The sequence below is a fragment of the Oncorhynchus clarkii genome, chromosome 6, assembly GCF_045791955.1.
Source record: "Oncorhynchus clarkii lewisi isolate Uvic-CL-2024 chromosome 6, UVic_Ocla_1.0, whole genome shotgun sequence".
Taxonomy (NCBI): domain Eukaryota; kingdom Metazoa; phylum Chordata; class Actinopteri; order Salmoniformes; family Salmonidae; genus Oncorhynchus; species Oncorhynchus clarkii.
In genome coordinates, this window is record NC_092152.1 from 84173092 (window position 1) to 84191713 (window position 18622).

The following is an 18622-nucleotide window of genomic DNA, read 5'->3' on the forward strand; positions in this document are numbered from 1 at the left end:
CCAATGCTTTTATTCAGGGAAGGGGAACCCAGTAGAAAACAGGCTGAATGTATTGACTGAGTTGGTTCTACTCCCGACAGGCTGAATGTATTGACTGAGTTGGTTCTACTCCCGACAGGCTGAATGTATTGACTGAGTTGGTTCTACTCCCGACAGGCTGAATGTATTGACTGAGTTGGTTCTACTCCCGACAGGCTGAATGTATTGACTGAGTTGGTTCTACTCCCGACAGGCTGAATGTATTGACTGAGTTGGTTCTACTCCCGACAGGCTGAATGTATTGACTGAGTTGGTTCTACTCCCGACAGGCTGAATGTATTGACTGAGTTGGTTCTACTCCCGACAGGCTGAATGTATTGACTGAGTTGGTTCTACTCCCGACAGGCTGAATGTATTGACTGAGTTGGTTCTACTCCCGACAGGCTGAATGTATTGACTGAGTTGGTTCTACTCCCGACAGGCTGAATGTATTGAATTAGTTGGTTCTACTCCCGACAGGCTGAATGTACTGACTGAGTTGGTTCTACTCCTGACAGGCTGAATGTATTGACTGAGTTGGTTCTACTCCTGACAGGCTGAATGTATTGACTGAGTTGGTTCTACTCCCTACAGGCTGAATGTATTGACTGAGTTGGCTGAATGTATTGACTGAGTTGGTTCTACTCCTGACAGGATGAATGTATTGACTGAGTTGGTTCTACTCCCGACAGGCTGAATGTACTGACTGAGTTGGTTCTACTCCAGACAGGCTGAATGTATTGACTGAGTTGGTTCTACTCCCTACAGGCTGAATGTATTGACTGAGTTGGCTGAATGTATTGACTGAGTTGGTTCTACTCCTGACAGGCTGAATGTATTGACTGAGTTGGTTCTACTCCCTACAGGCTGAATGTATTGACTGAGTTGGCTGAATGTATTGACTGAGTTGGTTCTACTCCTGACAGGATGAATGTATTGACTGAGTTGGTTCTACTCCCGACAGGCTGAATGTACTGACTGAGTTGGTTCTACTCCTGACAGGCTGAATGTATTGACTGAGTTGGTTCTACTCCCGACAGGCTGAATGTATTGACTGAGTTGGTTCTACTCCTAACAGGCTGAATGTATTGACTGAGTTTCTTCTACTCCTCACAGGCTGAATGTACTGACTGAGTTGGTTCTACTCCCAACAGGCTGAATGTATTGACTGAGTTGGTTCTACTCCCGACAGGCTGAATGTATTGACTGAGTTGGTTCTACTCCTGACAGGATGAATGTATTGACTGAGTTGGTTCTACTCCCGACAGGCTGAATGTATTGACTGAGTTGGTTCTACTGCCGACAGGATGAATGTATTGACTGAGTTGGTTCTACTCCTGACAGGCTGAATGTATTGACTGAGTTGGTTCTACTCCCGACAGGCTGAATGTATTGACTGAGTTGGTTCTACTCCCGACAGGCTGAATGTATTGACTGAGTTGGTTCTACTCCTAACAGGCTGAATGTATTGACTGAGTTGGTTCTACTCCTGACAGGATGAATGTATTGACTGAGTTGGTTCTACTCCCGACAGGCTTAATGTATTGACTGACCCCCCTGTAACAGGGGGTCAACTTGTCCTCCAGAGGTAGTAACAGATCATGTGCTGGTCTGGTCTCCGAGAGGCAGTGTCTGCTTCAGACGGCCTATCAAGCCACCGCAGACACTGCCCACCTCCTCTGGACTCGAGTGTGTGTGTGTGTGTGTTTGGCAACTGTTCATCCGGTCTGCTGATGTAGCTCACACCTCTGCTAGAGTCTGTCTGAAGGCAGGGGTTTAGGTGGCCGTCTCCCAAACTCACTGAGAAGGAAGGAGAGGGGTCTAAGTGGCCGTCAACCAAACTCACTGTGAAGGAAGGAGAGGGCTCTAGGTGTCCGTCTCCCAAACTCACTGTGAAGGAAGGAGAGGGGTCTAGGTGGCCGTCACCCAAACCCACTGTGAAGGAAGGAGAGGGGTCTAGGTGGCCGTCTCCCAAACCCACTGTGAAGGAAGGAGAGGGGTCTATGTGGCCGTCACCCAAACTCACTGTGAAGGAAGGAGAGGGGTCTAGGTGGCCGTCACCCAAACTCATTGTGAAGGAAGGAGAGGGGTCTAGGTGGCCGTCACCCAAACCCACTGTGAAGGAAGGAGAGGGCTCTAGGTGGCCGTCACCCAAACTCACTGCGAAGGAAGGAGAGGGGTCTAGGTGGCCGTCACCCAAACTCACTGTGAAGGAAGGAGAGGGGTCTATGTGGCTAGAAGGAAAGGGGGCTAGAGAAAACAGAGGTGCTAGAGGGGCAGTGGCTGTCACCCAACCTCACTGAGAAGCCAGGAGGAGAACTGAAGGAAAAGTGACCGGATAAAAACCCTCGTCTGTCACAACTAGACTGTGTGAGAGTGGGCAGACAAGACCAAATCCCAGACACTGAGCTGTGTGAAACAAGGTCATGCATTGCAAACTCTTGGCCAGTCTCCCCTACTCACCTGTCTTGTCCGCTTGAATGGGATTTTAACTTGCTTTAAGACTTTTCTCACGACCTTCCACTCATTTTAAACGTGTCTCACTTAGACCAGTCTCGTCCACTGTAAGACTGTTCTATAACATGCTTCATAAATCCTGACTGGTCTCACCTGCTCTAGGAGTCTGTGTGAGGACTAGTTTCACCTCCTTTACCACTGGTCTCACTAGTAATACAACTGATATGTCACCTGGTATGTAGACTTGTCTCACTAGTTATAGGACTGATATGTCACCTGGTATGTAGACTGGTCTCACTAGTTATATGACTGATATATAGACTTGTCTCACTAGTTATATGACTGATATATAGACTTGTCTCACTAGTTATATGACTGATATATAGACTTGTCTCACTAGTTATATGACTGATATATCACCTGGTATGTAGACTGGTCTCACTAGTTATATGACTGATATGTCACCTGGTATGTAGACTGGTCTCACTAGTTATACGACTGATATGTCACCTGGTATGTAGACTTGTCTCACTAGTTATATGACTGATATATCACCTGGTATGTAGACTGGTCTCACTAGTTATATGACTGATATAGAGACTTGTCTCACTAGTTATATGACTGATATGTCACCTGGTATGTAGACTGGTCTCACTAGTTATATGACTGATATGTCACCTGGTATGTAGACTTGTATCACCAGTAATATGACTGATATGTCACCTGGTGTGTAGACTGGTCTCACTAGTTATATGACTGATATAGAGACTTGTCTCACTAGTTATATGACTGATATATCACCTGGTATGTAGACTGGTCTCACTAGTTATATGACTGATATTTCACCTGGTATGTATACTGGTCTCACTAGTTATATGACTGATATAGAGACTTGTCTCACTAGTTATATGACTGATATATCACCTGGTATGTAGACTGGTCTCACTAGTTATACGACTGATATGTCACCTGGTATGTAGACTTGTCTCACTAGTTATATGACTGATATATAGACTTATCTCACCAGTAATATGACTGATATGTCACCTGGTATGTAGACTGGTCTCACTAGTTATATGACTGATATGTCACCTGGTATGTAGACTGGTCTCACTAGTTATACGACTGATATGTCACCTGGTATGTAGACTGGTCTCACTAGTTATACGACTGATATGTCACCTGGTATGTAGTTGCTCTGTGGCTCGATGCCGGCGGGGAAGTTGGTGTTCTCTGGGATGGAGTGGCTGTAGTCGTCCAGAGGAGGAAACTCACTGGGGATCTCTGTGTGTCTGGGAACCAGCACAGGAGGCAGCACTGCAGACACACAAGTAGACATGTATCACACACAGAAACACAATTAGACATGTATCACAGACAGAAACACAAAGAACACAAGTAGACATGTATCACAGACAGAAACACAAAGAACACAAGTAGACATGTATCACAGACAGAAACACAAAGAACACAATTAGACATGTATCACACACAGACAGAAACACAATTAGACATGTATCACACACAGACAGAAACACAAAGAACACAATTAGACATGTATCACACACAGACAGAAACACAATTAGACATGTATCACACACAGACAGAAACACAATTAGACATGTATCACACACAGACAGAAACACAAAGAACACAATTAGACATGTATCACACACAGACAGAAACACAATTAGACATGTATCACACACAGACAGAAACACAATTAGACATGTATCACACACAGACAGAAACACAAAGAACACAATTAGACATGTATCACACACAGACAGAAACACAATTAGACATGTATCACACACAGACAGAAACACAATTAGACATGTATCACACACAGACAGAAACACAAAGAACACAATTAGACATGTATCACACACAGACAGAAACACAATTAGACATGTATCACACACAGACAGAAACACAATTAGACATGTATCACACACAGACAGAAACACAAAGAACACAATTAGACATGTATCACACACAGACAGAAACACAAAGAACACAATTAGACATCACACACAGACAGAAACACAAAGAACACAAATACAATGCATTGTTTCTCTAACACAAAAGTTATAGATAGCTCTTTTATGTTTTCACAAATGACAGTTGAGGCTGAGCCTCTCACACCTGTCAAACCAGTAGTCACAGAGCCAATACATTTACAAGATGTGCAATACATGCTACTGAGGTGAAGCTCATTGAACCTCTGGTGGTTTTTAATGAAAGGGGACAGTTGTCCGTACCTGGCGTCTCCACCCTCTGGTAGTGGTAGGGGTTGACACACACCTCATCCTTCTTGGTGTGGAAGGCGTACTCACAGAGCTCCACGGCCCGCAGCTCGTGGTGGGACTGCAGGTCCGGCCAGCGCCACAAGCGGCAGTAGATGACGTGCGGGAGGCCCTTCCTGTGGGACACCTGTAACCGTCCATCCAGAGACCTGGCAGAGACAGAGAGGTTTGTTTTGTTGTTACTGCTTTGGAGTTAGAAAGTTCATAAACTGTTTTGCCTTTTGGCACGTTGTTTGAATAGTTTGCCGTTCTTAAAAATGGCCAAGCAGGCCAACTCCAAAAAGGTAAGTTCACAATCTCACGACTGCGAGTGTACAGAGATCACACCCCATACACTGAGTATAGGCAAAAACATTTCACCTTGCGAGCTAAAACACTTTAAAGCCCCCCCCACCCACCTGCAATTATATACATTCTACCATTGATCCGGAGAGAAGAGTGTGCAATTTTATACACTACATGAAATGTGTTTCCATTTTCCATGGCCGAGCAACCGCGCACAAGTCTAAGATCACCATGAGCAATGCCAAGCGACAGCTGGAGTGGTGTAAAGCTCACCGCCATTGGACTCTGGAGCAAGCTTCACCATCTGGCAGTGCGACGGACGAATCTGGAAGAACTTGACTGGCCTGCACAGAGCCCTGACCTCAACCCCATCGAACACCTTTGAGATTAATTGGAACACCGACTAATCGCCCAACATCAGTGCCCGACCTCACTAATGCTTGTGGCTGAATGGAAGTAAGTCCCTGCAGCAACGTACCAACATCTAGTGGAAAGCCGTCCCAGAGGAGTGGAGGCTATTACAGCAGCAAAGGGGGGGGAACAACTCCATATTAATGCCCATGATTTTGGAATGAGATGTTGATCTAGAAGGTTTCCACATACTTTTAGTAATGTAGTACATACAGTTGAAGTCTGAAGTTTACACACACCTTAGCCAAATACATTTAAACTCAGTTTTTCACAATTCCTGACATTTAATCCCAGTAAAAATCCCCTATTTTAGGTCAGTTAGGATCCCCACTTCATTTTAAGAATGTGAAATGTCAGAATAATAGAAAGGAGAATGATTTCTTCCATCTTTTATTTCTTTCATCACATTCCCAGTGGGTCATTAGTTTAAATACACTCAATATACTCACTATCAGTTCTCTATATACTACTGTAACCCAGTAACTGGTCTTCTGTGGCCTAGACAGCCTCCCTCAAATACTCAATTAGTATTTGTTAGCATTGCCTTTAAATTGTTTAACTTGGGTCAAACGTTTCGGGTAGCCTTCCACAAGCTTCCCACAATAAGTTGGGTAAAAATTTTGGCCCATTCCTCCTGACAGAGCTGGTGTAACTGAGTCAGGTTTGTAGGCCTCCTTGCTCGCACACACCTTTTCAGTTCTGCCCAAAATGTTTCTATGGGATTGAGGTCAGGGCTTTGTAATGGCCACTCCAATACCTTGACTTTGTTGTCCTTAAGCCATTTTGCCACAACTTTGGAAGTATGCTTGGGGTCATTGTCCATTTGGAAGACCCATTTGCGACCAAGCTTAAACTTCCTGACTGATGTCTTGAGATGTTGCTTCAATATATCCACATAATTTTCCTTCCTCATGACGCCACCTATTTTGTGAAGTGCACCAGTCCCTCCTACAGCAAAGCACCCCCACAACATGATGTTGCCATTATGGACATACAGTGGTACAGTTGCCCATCCCTGGGCTGACTATATTAAATAGGCTCATGTTGCTCTGTCTCATTCTGATGCACCCTGATGTAGGATCCCAGTAGCAGAGGGAGGCTGTCTAGGCCACAGAAGACCCGTTACTAGGTTACAGTAGTGACAGGGTTTCTCCCCGTGGCCATCTGTTGCCAATGAAACATGTAGACCACTGAGCCAGGGTACATGTAGGGGAAACAGCCTGCACTCTTGAATTGAACTGAACAAAAATGATTCCACTATAACCGTGTAAACATTCAAACCATTACCAATGCAATTAAAAATGTTCCTTCATAGAATTTCAGACAGTCAGAAAGACGTCTTCACAGCGTATAAAATCAAACTACAACAGCAGTCACACCACAGCTTGTGACTGTTTGGTTTAATTAATACAACCCCTTACTGTCATGGGTCAGAGCTGTGTGAGAAGGGTTTTTAAGTCTAATAATAATAAGTGGCAATGATATCACCAACTTAGAGACAGGAAGTGTAAAAGGAGAAGCTACGCATGGCTTTCAGCTTGTTATTAGTAGGAGAACTTGTGGTGGGGGTTAGAAAACGTGCAGCCGATTCCTCACGACTGAATTTCACCTTGTTTTTGTAACTTCACTATTAATTCTCTGGTTACAATTACATGGTCAAAATTCTGAAGTGAATTATTACCATCTTGGTAAAGAGATCTCATCCTGCTGACGGTCCAAAGTAAACCATGAGGTCATCAGGTCATTTCAGCCAGCCATGACACCCACCATCTCAGATTGGTCTGAAATAGTTTCTGGAGTTAGAAACAAAATGCCATTCCTGAAACATTTTGTTGACATTTTAAAAATCGCAGAAAAATTCAGCTAACTGATTGCAACCAAATTGGCCATTTGAATTTATAGGATTTAGGTCATATTCAGTAAATATAATACCCAACATCCAATTTGGACCAAACTACTTCCTACAAATGAGTAAGACATGAAGAATCCATTTCTTTTTTCAAAAAGACACCCAAGTACCCTATGACATTCCAACAACCAGTATACACCATCAGTTCTCTATATTTGACAAGATGTATGGAGTAGAGGTCGACCGATTAATCTGAATGGCCGATTAATTAGGGCCGATTTCAAGTATTCATTACAATCGGAAATCGGTATTTTTGGGCGCCGATTTGCCGTTTTTAAAATTTCTTTTTACACCTTTATTTAACTAGGCAAGTCAGTTAAGAACACATTCTTATTTTCAATGACAGCCTAGGAACAGTGGGTTAACTGCCTTGTTCAGGGGCAGAAAGAGATTTTCACCTTGTCAGCTCGGGGGATCCAATCTTGCAACCTTACAGTTAACTAGTCCAACGCAATAACGACCTGCCTCTCTCTTGTTGCACTCCACAAGGAGACTGCCTGTTACGCAAATGCAGTAAGCCAAGGTAAGTTGCTAGCTAGCATTAAACATATCTTATAAAAAACAATCAATCATAATCACTAGTTAACTACACATGGTTGATGATATTACTAGATATTATCTAGCGTGTCCTGCGTTGCATATAATCTGACTGAGCATACAAGCATACAAGTATCTAAGTATCTGACTGAGCGGTGGTAGGCAGAAGCAGGCGCGTAAACATTCATTCAAACAGCACTTTCCTGCGTTTTGCCAGCAGCTCTTCGTTACGCGTCAAGCATTGCACTGTTTATGACTTCAAGCCTATCAACTCCCGAGATGAGGCTGGTGTGACCGAAGTGAAATGGCTGGCTAGTTAGCGCACGCTAATAGCGTTTCAAACTTCACTCGCTCTGAGCCTTGGGGTGGTTGTTTCCCTTGCTCTACATGGGTAACGCTGCTTCGATGTGGTGGATGTTGTCATTGTGTTGCTGGTTCGAGCCCAGGTAGGGGCGAGGAGAGGGACGGAAGCTATACTGTTACACTGGCAATACTAAAGTGCCTATAAGAACATCCAATAGTCAAAGGTTAATGAAATACAAATGGTATAGAGAGAAATAGTCCAATAATAACTACAACCTAAAACTTCTTACCTGGGAATATTGAAGACTCATGTTAAAAGGAACCACCAGCATTCATATGTTCTCATGTTCTGAGCGAGGAACTGAAACGTTAGCTTTCTTACATGGGACATATTGCAATTTTACTTTCTTCTCCAACACTGTTTTTGCATTATTTAAACCAAATTGAACATGTTTCATTATTTATTTGAGACTAAATTGATTTTATTGATGTATTATATTAAAGTTAAAATATGTGTTTATTGGTCATTACAACAAATATATATATATATATTTTAAAATATATTTTAAAAAATATGCCAATTAATCGTTAGTGGCTTTTTTTGGTCCTCCAATAATCGGTATCGGCGTTGAAAAATCATAAATCGGTCGACCTCTATTTTTATCCCTGTTAGGGTTCAATCTGGTCCCCCTCTAAGCTCTTTAGAAGCCTGCAGGAGAGTCTCAGCGGAGCAACGAGGAGTCTAACCAGTGACCTCACCGTACCAACACTCCATGCTGTAATGTGATTGGAGGAGCCTTCAGTGGTACTCAGCCAGACTGAGCGCGTGTGTGTTAGTCTCAGCCAACTACTGTGCCTCCAGAGGGAAAAACATCAGGGCCTTTAATATTTCATAGCAGCTTTTCACTGTCTTGGCATTTTGAGAAAGGGGAAGTCGTTACAAGCAGAATCCCCCTGTGTGTGGTGGTGGAGGACAGGTGTGTGTGTGTGTGTGGGGGGGGGGTTGGGATTCAACAATGTTGCCTTAAACCAAACTAAATAATTAAACCATAAAAACCTGTGTGTGTGTGTGTGTGTGTGTGTGTGTCCACCAGCAGAAAATCTATAACATACCGTCCCTAATCAGAAGTCACATTGTCACAGAGAGCATTCAGTTCTGTATCCCGACGAGCTCTCGGTCCTACTCAAACACATCCTCCGGTTCTTATTAAACAAAAAAGGTATTTCCCACAGCGCATGGCACAGGGCAAGGTCCCCTTTTATGAGCCCCAATTGGCTGAAAAGGAGTCAGTGGGTTGCTGTTGCCACAGCCCGTAAACGAGCAGCCATTTCCTGGGGCTTTGCACATCAGTGAGTCCTGTGGCCATCATAAAGAATTAAGGTTAATGGGGGGCTGGGTTAGCTCAGCTCACTCTCTAGTGTTCTGTGTTTAACTATCCTTGTAGGTACCAGAAGTCCTCACAAGGATAGTAAAACAAGGAAAAATTTGGGTAAGTAGGGACATTTTTCCAGTCCACGAGGAAAAATGCTATTTTAGGCTTAGGGGTTACATTTAAGGTTCAAATTAGGGTTATAATTAAGGCTATGGGATACAGGTAGGTTTAGGAGTTCGGTATAGTTGTAGGGTTATGGGTTAAAGGTTATGGGATACAGGTAGGTTTAGGAGTTTGGTATAGTTTTAGGGTTATAATTAAGGCTATGGGATACAGGTAGGTTTAGGAGTTCGGTATAGTTGTTGGGTTATAATTAAGGCTATGGGATACAGGTAGGTTTAGGAGTTCGGTATAGTTGTTGGGTTATAATTAAGGTTATGGGATACAGGTAGGTTTAGGAGTTCGGTATAGTTGTAGGGTTATGGGTTAAAGGTTATGGGATACAGGTAGGTTTAGGAGTTCGGTATAGTTGTAGGGTTATGGGATACAGGTAGGTTTAGGAGTTCGGTATAGTTGTAGGGTTATGGGATACAGGTAGGTTTAGGAGTTCGGTATAGTTGTAGGGTTATGGATTAAAGGTCAGGCTTGGGCGTGGATTTGAGTCAGTGTAGTATTTTCAAAAAGTGTATCAAATACATTCCAATATTCAACAACTAGTTTATTTTTAAACATAAAATTAACTAGATAACCTTTAGTTATCTGAATAATTGTTTTGAAATGTATTGAAAAGTAATAGAACTAGTATTTGAACCCAGGTTTGTTTGGTTGGTGTGTGTGTGTGTACAGACTGGGCTGAGGTGATGTAACTGCGTCTCAGGCCCATGCTCTACAGTGGGTGTATTCCTTTGGGGTTTAGGCTGGGGGTTGACACTGAACATGGAACAGACAAAAACATCCTATTCACCAAAACTATTACGGTGTGTGGCAAAACCACATTTACAGCAGAACTGTGCAGATACAACTTTGGTCACAGAATAAACCAGGAGAGATTTTACCGTAATTTCCAGTAAATGTTTTTAGTTTTATTTACTATGGTAATTGTTAAAAGTAGTCTTTGTGCATAGAATTGTATGGTTTGTTAAACTTTGAAAAATCAATAGTTTTTGTTTGGCATACATTTTAAATGGAAAAATCGGAGTCTCTGCGTAATTCCGTTACCTTGGAATTGCCCATTCTCATTCCCTGACTCAGCCCTTCACTGGGACCCTACTCTCGTCACTGAACCCCCGCAACAGCTTTCTGGTCTGGACCAACTCAGGTCCAGGAAACACAAGACACACAGATTCAGACTCAATGTGCTGTTCTAACGTGAGGGATTCCACTAGCACAGTCCAGGGAGGGAGGAAGGAAGGGACCATACAACAAGCCCTAGGCAAAAACGCCAACAACTTCACATACAGCCGCTGAGTCACTGTTCAAGACATTTACCACAGCGATAGAAGTGAGTGAAACGTTGCCCAGAACAACCCCCAGCCATTCATAACATGCCACCGTCCCCGAGCGACTACCATGTTGTTGGAGGGGCCATACCAGGCCCCAGACGACCTCGCACTCTTCAAATATGCTTTATGAGTATGTGGAGCGCGTTGTGTTTCAAATATGTTCCAGGATGGCAGTGGAGGAATGGCTTTGACCCGGTATGCCCTGCCGGTGCCGGTGGGCGAGCACTCTTGACAAGACATGAAAGATGGATCGGGTGCTGGGGAATGGAAAACACCAAATGGGTTCAGGAAGGATCCGGAGTCCAAGCCCTCCATGGGACCCAGGCCAGCAGAACAGCCAGGCCCTAGGTGTGGCTGTGTGACTGAGGCAAGTTACACTGAATGACACTCTCAGCAATCCCACACTGAACAGGCCATGTACAAAAATAATATCATTTCGGTGACAGAAAGTGGGTAAACAAGTACATGACCTTCTAGAGTGTATCTAGGGGGAAAACTAGTGAGAAGCGGTGAGTCACTAGGCCTAGCTAATGGAGCATGGTTACTCATGTTTATCCCCAGTCCTGATTCCATTCAGCTAGACCTAGCTAAATGGAGCATGGTTACTCATGTTTATCCCCAGTCCTGATTCCATGCAGCTAGACCTAGCTAATGGAGCATGGTTACTCATGTTTATCCCCAGTCCTGATTCCATTCAGCTAGACCTAGCTAATGGAGCATGGTTACTCATGTTTATCCCCAGTCCTGATTCCATGCAGCTAGACCTAGCTAATGGAGCATGGTTACTCATGTTCATCCTCAGTCCTGATTCCATTCAACTAGGCCTATGCGGCATTACAGTATAGTTCGCTATACACCCGACACTTACATGCAACTTCAGCTATCAGAATACGAAGGCAGCATTGAAAAGACGGGTCCTGGGCCAACAAAAGTTGCATTGGCTAGAGTTACTCTAACCGGTTTGCGATCCCTTCAGCTTTGCTTGCTAGCTTGCCTGCTAGTTACAGAGGTCAGCTGTCTAGATAGCTACAGTAGTTGGCCACTGCCATTCAGTTGTTGTGTTATCAGATGTAGCCTGTTCCACCGTTTGCAGAATGCATCCAGGCATTTGAATAAAGTGTGACAAAGAGAAATCTGTTAACAATGTGGACATTTAAATGGAGGTGTTGAACTGATGTGGAAAGGGTTAGAAGTTGAATTTGCTTTGGGGGGAACTGGGTGGAGGGTACTGTGGCTCTCCAACAGAGACTGACCCGGAGCCCCCTCACAACCCTGGAGGAGATGGGAGACCTGCACCCTAAATCCCCCTGCCTCACCCACATCGCCTGCTGTTGTGTGTGTTGTCTATGTTTGTGTAGTATGGAGAAGAAAGGGCCCAGATTTGTGGGTTGGTACAGCTGCTGTTGCAGGGGTGGAGGGGTTAGGGGTTGTGTGAGAGGGGGTTCTCAGATTTAAGGGGTTGGTGGGGTGTGTGTGTGTGTCTGCCTCAGATCAGAGACTCTGACTGGCCCAGGCTGAGCTGCACTAATCTGAGGGGGCAAAACAAACACTTTGAAGCACGAACAGTCACACACTGGCTACGGTTCTGTGCTCCAAGCGCTTCTGAACACACACACACCCCTCTGTGGACCAAGGCCAAAACTTTGGCCACGGAATTCTTTAACTCACTCAGCACACTGCTACAGTGAGTCAAAAGGAAGTTGGACTGGTAGAAAAACATCCACCAGGCTACATCGTTGTACTTATTTAAGATATTTAAATGATTGACAGTTTATTCACTAATAATCCTAATCCTGGTTGGTCTAGCCTATAGGCTATGCTTTGATATAGAATCTAGTTAAACTAAACATTCTATTTCTGCTCCCTCATAATGACTAACTACAGTCGAGCAACACAACAAAGACTACCTTGCCTGTCTCTAATGTCCATAAACTACAGACACTGATCTACAATAACAGAATGGCCATGTCCTCATGCAGAAATATATGAGAGACAGAGACACAGAGAGAGAACCATGAGAATGACACTGTGTACCGTACTGCCCAGGCACTCAGAGGTTTTTTTAAACTACAGAGACTGATCTACAATAACAGAATGGCCATGTCCTCATGCAGAAATATATATAAATATAAGAGAGAGGAGAGAGGAGAAAGGAGAGAGGAGAGAGGAGAGAGAAGGGAGAGAGAGAGAGAGCAGGGAGAGAGAGAGAGCAGGGAGAGAGAGAGCAGAGAGAGAGAGAGAGCAGAGAGAGAGAGAGAGCAGGACAAAAGGGGGTAAAAGAATGACAGACTGTCTCAATAGATCAGGGCGGCTCAGAGTGTCTGCTGCCCCCCCCCCCCCCCTCCGTCTGTCCACCCTGGCCCGACTACTTCCCCTCTCCTCCTCTCCACCCTCCAAGCATTGTGTGCCCCATCATAAAAGCTTGTGGCCAGCCAAAGTGTCCAATCTGACTGGAAGCAGACAGTGGTAACCTGGTAAATGACACTGCATCAGCAAGCAAAACATGGGGGGGGGGGGGGGCAGCCCTAAATGATACCACACACTTCCTGAACTCTACCTTTACAGCTTCCATGTCTGGGGGAAATCCTAAGGGTGCACCTGCCCTGCCAGTCATTCACCTGCTAGCTAGTTAGATATTTCCTCTCTTCCCCTCAGCTCAAAACAGCAGGCAAACACATCCTGTTTCAGTGAGCACAGCTGGAGCAGAGACAATGTGTGTGTGCCTGCCTGCGTCTGGGGTGGTCTCAACACCAACATCAAACACACGGGGAAAAGGCTAATGTTCATTCAGCCAAGATGAAATACTAACTGAAAGTTAAATAGGTTCAACCATTAGATAGGCAGGGAGGAACTAGCCTGGACCAAAATACGTTGTGCTTCATTTGATTTCAACCGATAAAAGGTATTGCAGACCACCCTGGATGTTGCTTTAGGGCCTTTGCTTAATGCTTAACCTAATATTGCCAAGGAAACACTAGCCTGAGCACTGCAGCTAAAAACAAACTGACAGACACACTAGCCTGAGCACTGCAACTAAAAACAAACGGACAAGGAGACTGGTCTGAGCACTGCAACTAAAACAAACAGACAGACACTAGCCTGAGCACTGCAACTAAAAACAAACAGACAGAAACACTAGCCTGAGCACTGCAACTAAAACAAACAGACAGAGACACAAGCCTGAGCACTGCAACTAAAACAAACAGACAGAGACACAAGCCTGAGCACTGCAACTAAAACAAACAGACAGAGACACAAGCCTGAGCACTGCAACTAAAACAAACAGACAGAGACACAAGCCTGAGCACTGCAACTAAAACAAACAGACAGAGACACAAGCCTGAGCACTGCAACTAAAACAAACAGACAGAGACACAAGCCTGAGCACTGCAACTAAAACAAACAGACAGAGACACTAGCCTGAGCACTGCAACTAAAACAAACAGACAGAGACACAAGCCTGAGCACTGCAACTAAAACAAACAGACAGAGACACTAGCCTGAGCACTGAAACTAAAACAAACAGACAGAGACACAAGCCTGAGCACTGCAACTAAAACAAACAGACAGAGACACTAGCCTGAGCACTGCAACTATAAACAAACAAAACAAACAGACAGAAACACTAGCCTGAGCACTGCAACTAAAACAAACAGACAGAGATACTAGCCTGAGCACTGCAACTAAAAAACTAACTAAAACAGACAGACACACACTTTCTGGTTGACTCGCTCGACAAAGGCGTTTAATCTCAATCTGTCTGGGACAGACCCCTCAGAGCCATCACAATGTCTCCTCCTCACACACACCCACACATTTTAAAGCAGGTACCTGAGTCACAGTCCAGACTGTATTGTTCTCTAGTGATGTGATACACACTGGTTCACTGAGAGTTTGTCTGTCTGTGTTGTAATTACCACTGGCTGCTCAACCCTATTGTTTGATTTGTCTGACAGAAAGTGGATACTGCTGTCTGAGACATCTCTCTTTCTGTTCCTTCTGTGTGTGTCTCCATCTGTGTGTGTGTGTGTGTGTAGTCTTGGCAGATGGGTACAGAGGGACACAGTGTTGCCGGTCTGCTCTGCCTGGTAGCTCCAGCGTGTACCATCACTGTACCTCATCCAGAAGCAGGAGGGGTTTGTGTGACGATTCCTCAGTGTATGTGGGCACCGGGTCATCTGCATTTTTGGCTTGTTGACTGCTTCTGTGTTTCCAAGCAGAGGGCATCATGGGTATTGTGCGTGTGTGTGTGTGTGTGTGTGCGCTGTGCCAGGTCTGGTCATGGTATTAAGTGTGAGTGCCCCAATCGTGGTCTCCACGCTCCCTCCATGCGCTGAGTGTGTGCGGGGCTTATAGTGTGTGTGTGTGTGTGTGAGGCGTGGTTAGTCAGCCCAGAGGAATGTGCTGCGGCTGGTTGCTGGGGCCTTGGGGAGGGTGTGGGCTGCTGTTTGGTTAGCAACTGCTGCTCTGTGTGGAGGCGGCAGGAGTTAGGTTATATTAGTGAGAGAAAGCTCTACTCTGCTTTGCCTTGGCCTGACCACTATCTGTCTGTGGGGGAGAAGAACACTAACTCTTCACACAGACAACAAGCCTGCTTTGTGTCCTATTGGCCACGACTACAACCACGACTATCACCACCACGACTACAACCACGACTACCACCACACTGAACAAAAATATTAAACTCAATTTCAACCATTTTACTGAGTTAGCGTTCATATAAGGAAATCAGTCACTTTAAATACACTGCTCAAATAAATAAAGGGAACACTAAAATAACACATCCTAGATCTGAATGAATTAAATATTCTTATTAAATACTTTTTTCTTTACATAGTTGAATGTGCTGGACAACAAAATCACACAAAAAGTATCAATGGAAATCAAATTTATTAACTCATGGAGGGTCTGGATTTGGAGTCCCACTCAAAATTAAAGTGGAAAACCACACTACAGGCGGATTCAACTTTGATGTAATGTCCTTAAAACAAGTCAAAATGAGGCTCAGTAGTGTGTGTGGCCTCCACGTGCCTGTATGACCTCTCTACAACGCCTGGGCATGCTCCTGATGAGGTGGCGGATGGTCTCCTGAGGGATCTCCTCCAAGAGCTGGACTAAAGCATCTCCTGGACAGTCTGTGGTTGGTGGATGGAGCGAGACATGATGTCCCAGATGTGCTCAATTGGATTCAGGTCTGGGGAACGGGCGGGCCAGTCCATAGCATCAATGCCTTCCTCTTGCAGGAACTGCTGACACACTCCAGCCACGTGAGGTCTAGCATTGTCTCGCATTAGGAGGAACCCAGGGCCAACCGCACCAGCATATGGTCTCACAAGGGGTCTGAGGATCTCATCTCGGTACCTAATGGCAGTCAGGCTACCTCTGGCGAGCACATGGAGGGCTGTGCGGCCCCCCCAAAGAAATGCCACCCCACACCATGACTGACCCACCGCCAAACCGGTCATGCTGGAGGATGTTGCAGGCAGCAGAACGTTCTCCACGGCGTCTCCAGACTGTCACGTCTGTCACATGTGCTCAGTGTGAACCTGCTTTCATCTGTGAAGAGCACAGGGCGCCAGTGGCGAATTTGCCAATCTTGGTGTTCTCTGGCAAATGAAAAACGTCCTGCACGGTGTTGGGCTGTAAGCACAACCCCCACCTGTGGACGTCGGGCCCTCATACAACCCTCATGAAGTCTGTTTCTGACCGTTTGAGCAGACACATGCACATTTGTGGCCTGCTGGAGGTCATTTTGCAGGGCTCTGGCAGTGCTCCTCCTTGCACAAAGGCGGAGGTAGCGGTCCTGCTGCTGGGTTGTTGCCCTCCTACGGCCTCCTCTACGTCTCCTGATGTACTGGCCTGTCTCCTGGTAGCGCCTCCATGCTCTGGACACTACGCTGACAGACACAGCAAACCTTCTTGCCACAGCTTGCATAGATGTGCCATCCTGGATGAGCTGCACTACCTGAGCCACTTGTTTGGGTTGTAGACTCCGTCTCATGCTACCACTAGAGTGAAAGCACCGCCAGCATTCAAAAGTGACCAAAACATCAGCCAGGAAGCATAGGAACTGAGAAGTGGTCTGTGGTCCCCACCTGCAGAACCACTCCTTTATTGGGGGTGTCTTGCTAATTGCCTATAATTTCCACCTGTTGTCTACTCCATTTGCACAACAGCATGTGAAATGTATTGTCAATCAGTGTTGCTATCCTTCCTGTTTGGCCCTGTCCGGGGGTGTCCTCGGATGGGGCCACAGTGTCTCCTGACCCCTCCTGTCTCAGCCTCCAGTATTTATGCTGCAGTAGTTTATGTGTCGGGGGGATAGGGTCAGTTTGTTATATCTGGAGTACTTCTCCTGTCCTATTCGGTGTCCTGTGTGAATCTAAGTGTGCGTTCTCTAATTCTCTCTTTCTCTCTCTCGGAGGACCTGAGCCCTAGGACCATGCCCCAGGACTACCTGACATGATGACTCCTTGCTGTCACCAGTCCACCTGGCCGTGCTGCTGCTCCAGTTTCTTTCAACTGTTCTGCCTTATTATTATTCGACCATGCTGGTCATTTATGAACATTTGAACATCTTGACCATGTTCTGTTATAATCTCCACCCGGCACAGCCAGAAGAGGACTGGCCACCCCACATAGCCTGGTTCCTCTCTAGGTTTCTTCCTAGGTTTTGGCCTTTCTAGGGAGTTTTTCCAAGCCACCGTGCTTCTACACCTGCATTGCTTGCTGTTTGGGGTTTTAGGCTGGGTTTCTGTACAGCACTTTGAGATATCAGCTGATGTACGAAGGGCTATATAAATAAATTTGATTTGCTTCCTAAGTGGACAGTTTGATTTCACCGAAGTGTGATTGACTTGGAGTTACATTGTGTCGTTTAAATGTTCCCTTTATTTTTTTGAGCAGTGTACATTGATCTGTATGTCACATTAAAAAAAATATATATATATTTTACTTTTATTTAATGTCAGTTAAGAACAAATTCTTATTTACAATGACGGCCTACCAGGGAACAGTGGATTAACTGCCTTGTTCAGGGGCAGAACGACAGATTTTTACCTTGTTGCTAGATCGAATCCCCGAGCTGACCTTTTGGTTACTGGCCCAATACTCTAACCACTAGGCTACCTACCGCCCACATGACTGGGCAGGGGCACAGCCATAGGCCCACCCACTGGGGAGACAGGCCCAGATAATCAGAATGAGTTTTTTTTTTAAATTACAGACAGAAATACTCCTCAGTTTCATCAGCTGTCCGGGTGGATGATTGATCCTGATAGGCCACATCTGTCAGGTGGATGGATTATCTTGATAGGCCACATCTGCCAGGTGGATGGATTATCTTGATAGGCCACATCTGTCAGGTGGATGGATTGATCTTGATAGGCCACATCTGTCAGGTGGATGGATTATCTTGATAGGCCACATCTGTCAGGTGGATGGATTATCTTGGCAAAGGAGAAATGCTCACTAACACGGACGTAAAACAAATGTGTACAGAATCTGAGAGAAATAAGG

General features: G+C 45.1%; 1 protein-coding gene across 1 annotated transcript in view; it reads right to left on the reverse strand.

The window, feature by feature from the left end:
• The window catches only part of LOC139411737 (mothers against decapentaplegic homolog 3), a 39457-nt gene that overhangs the window by 12959 nt on the left and 7876 nt on the right, over positions 1-18622 (reverse strand). The window contains exons 2-3 of the mRNA XM_071158422.1: positions 4740-4933; positions 3658-3792 (exon numbers count right to left, since the gene is read on the reverse strand). Coding sequence (XP_071014523.1) covers positions 3658-3792; positions 4740-4933 — 329 coding nt within the window. The remainder of the gene's footprint in view (positions 1-3657; positions 3793-4739; positions 4934-18622) is intronic.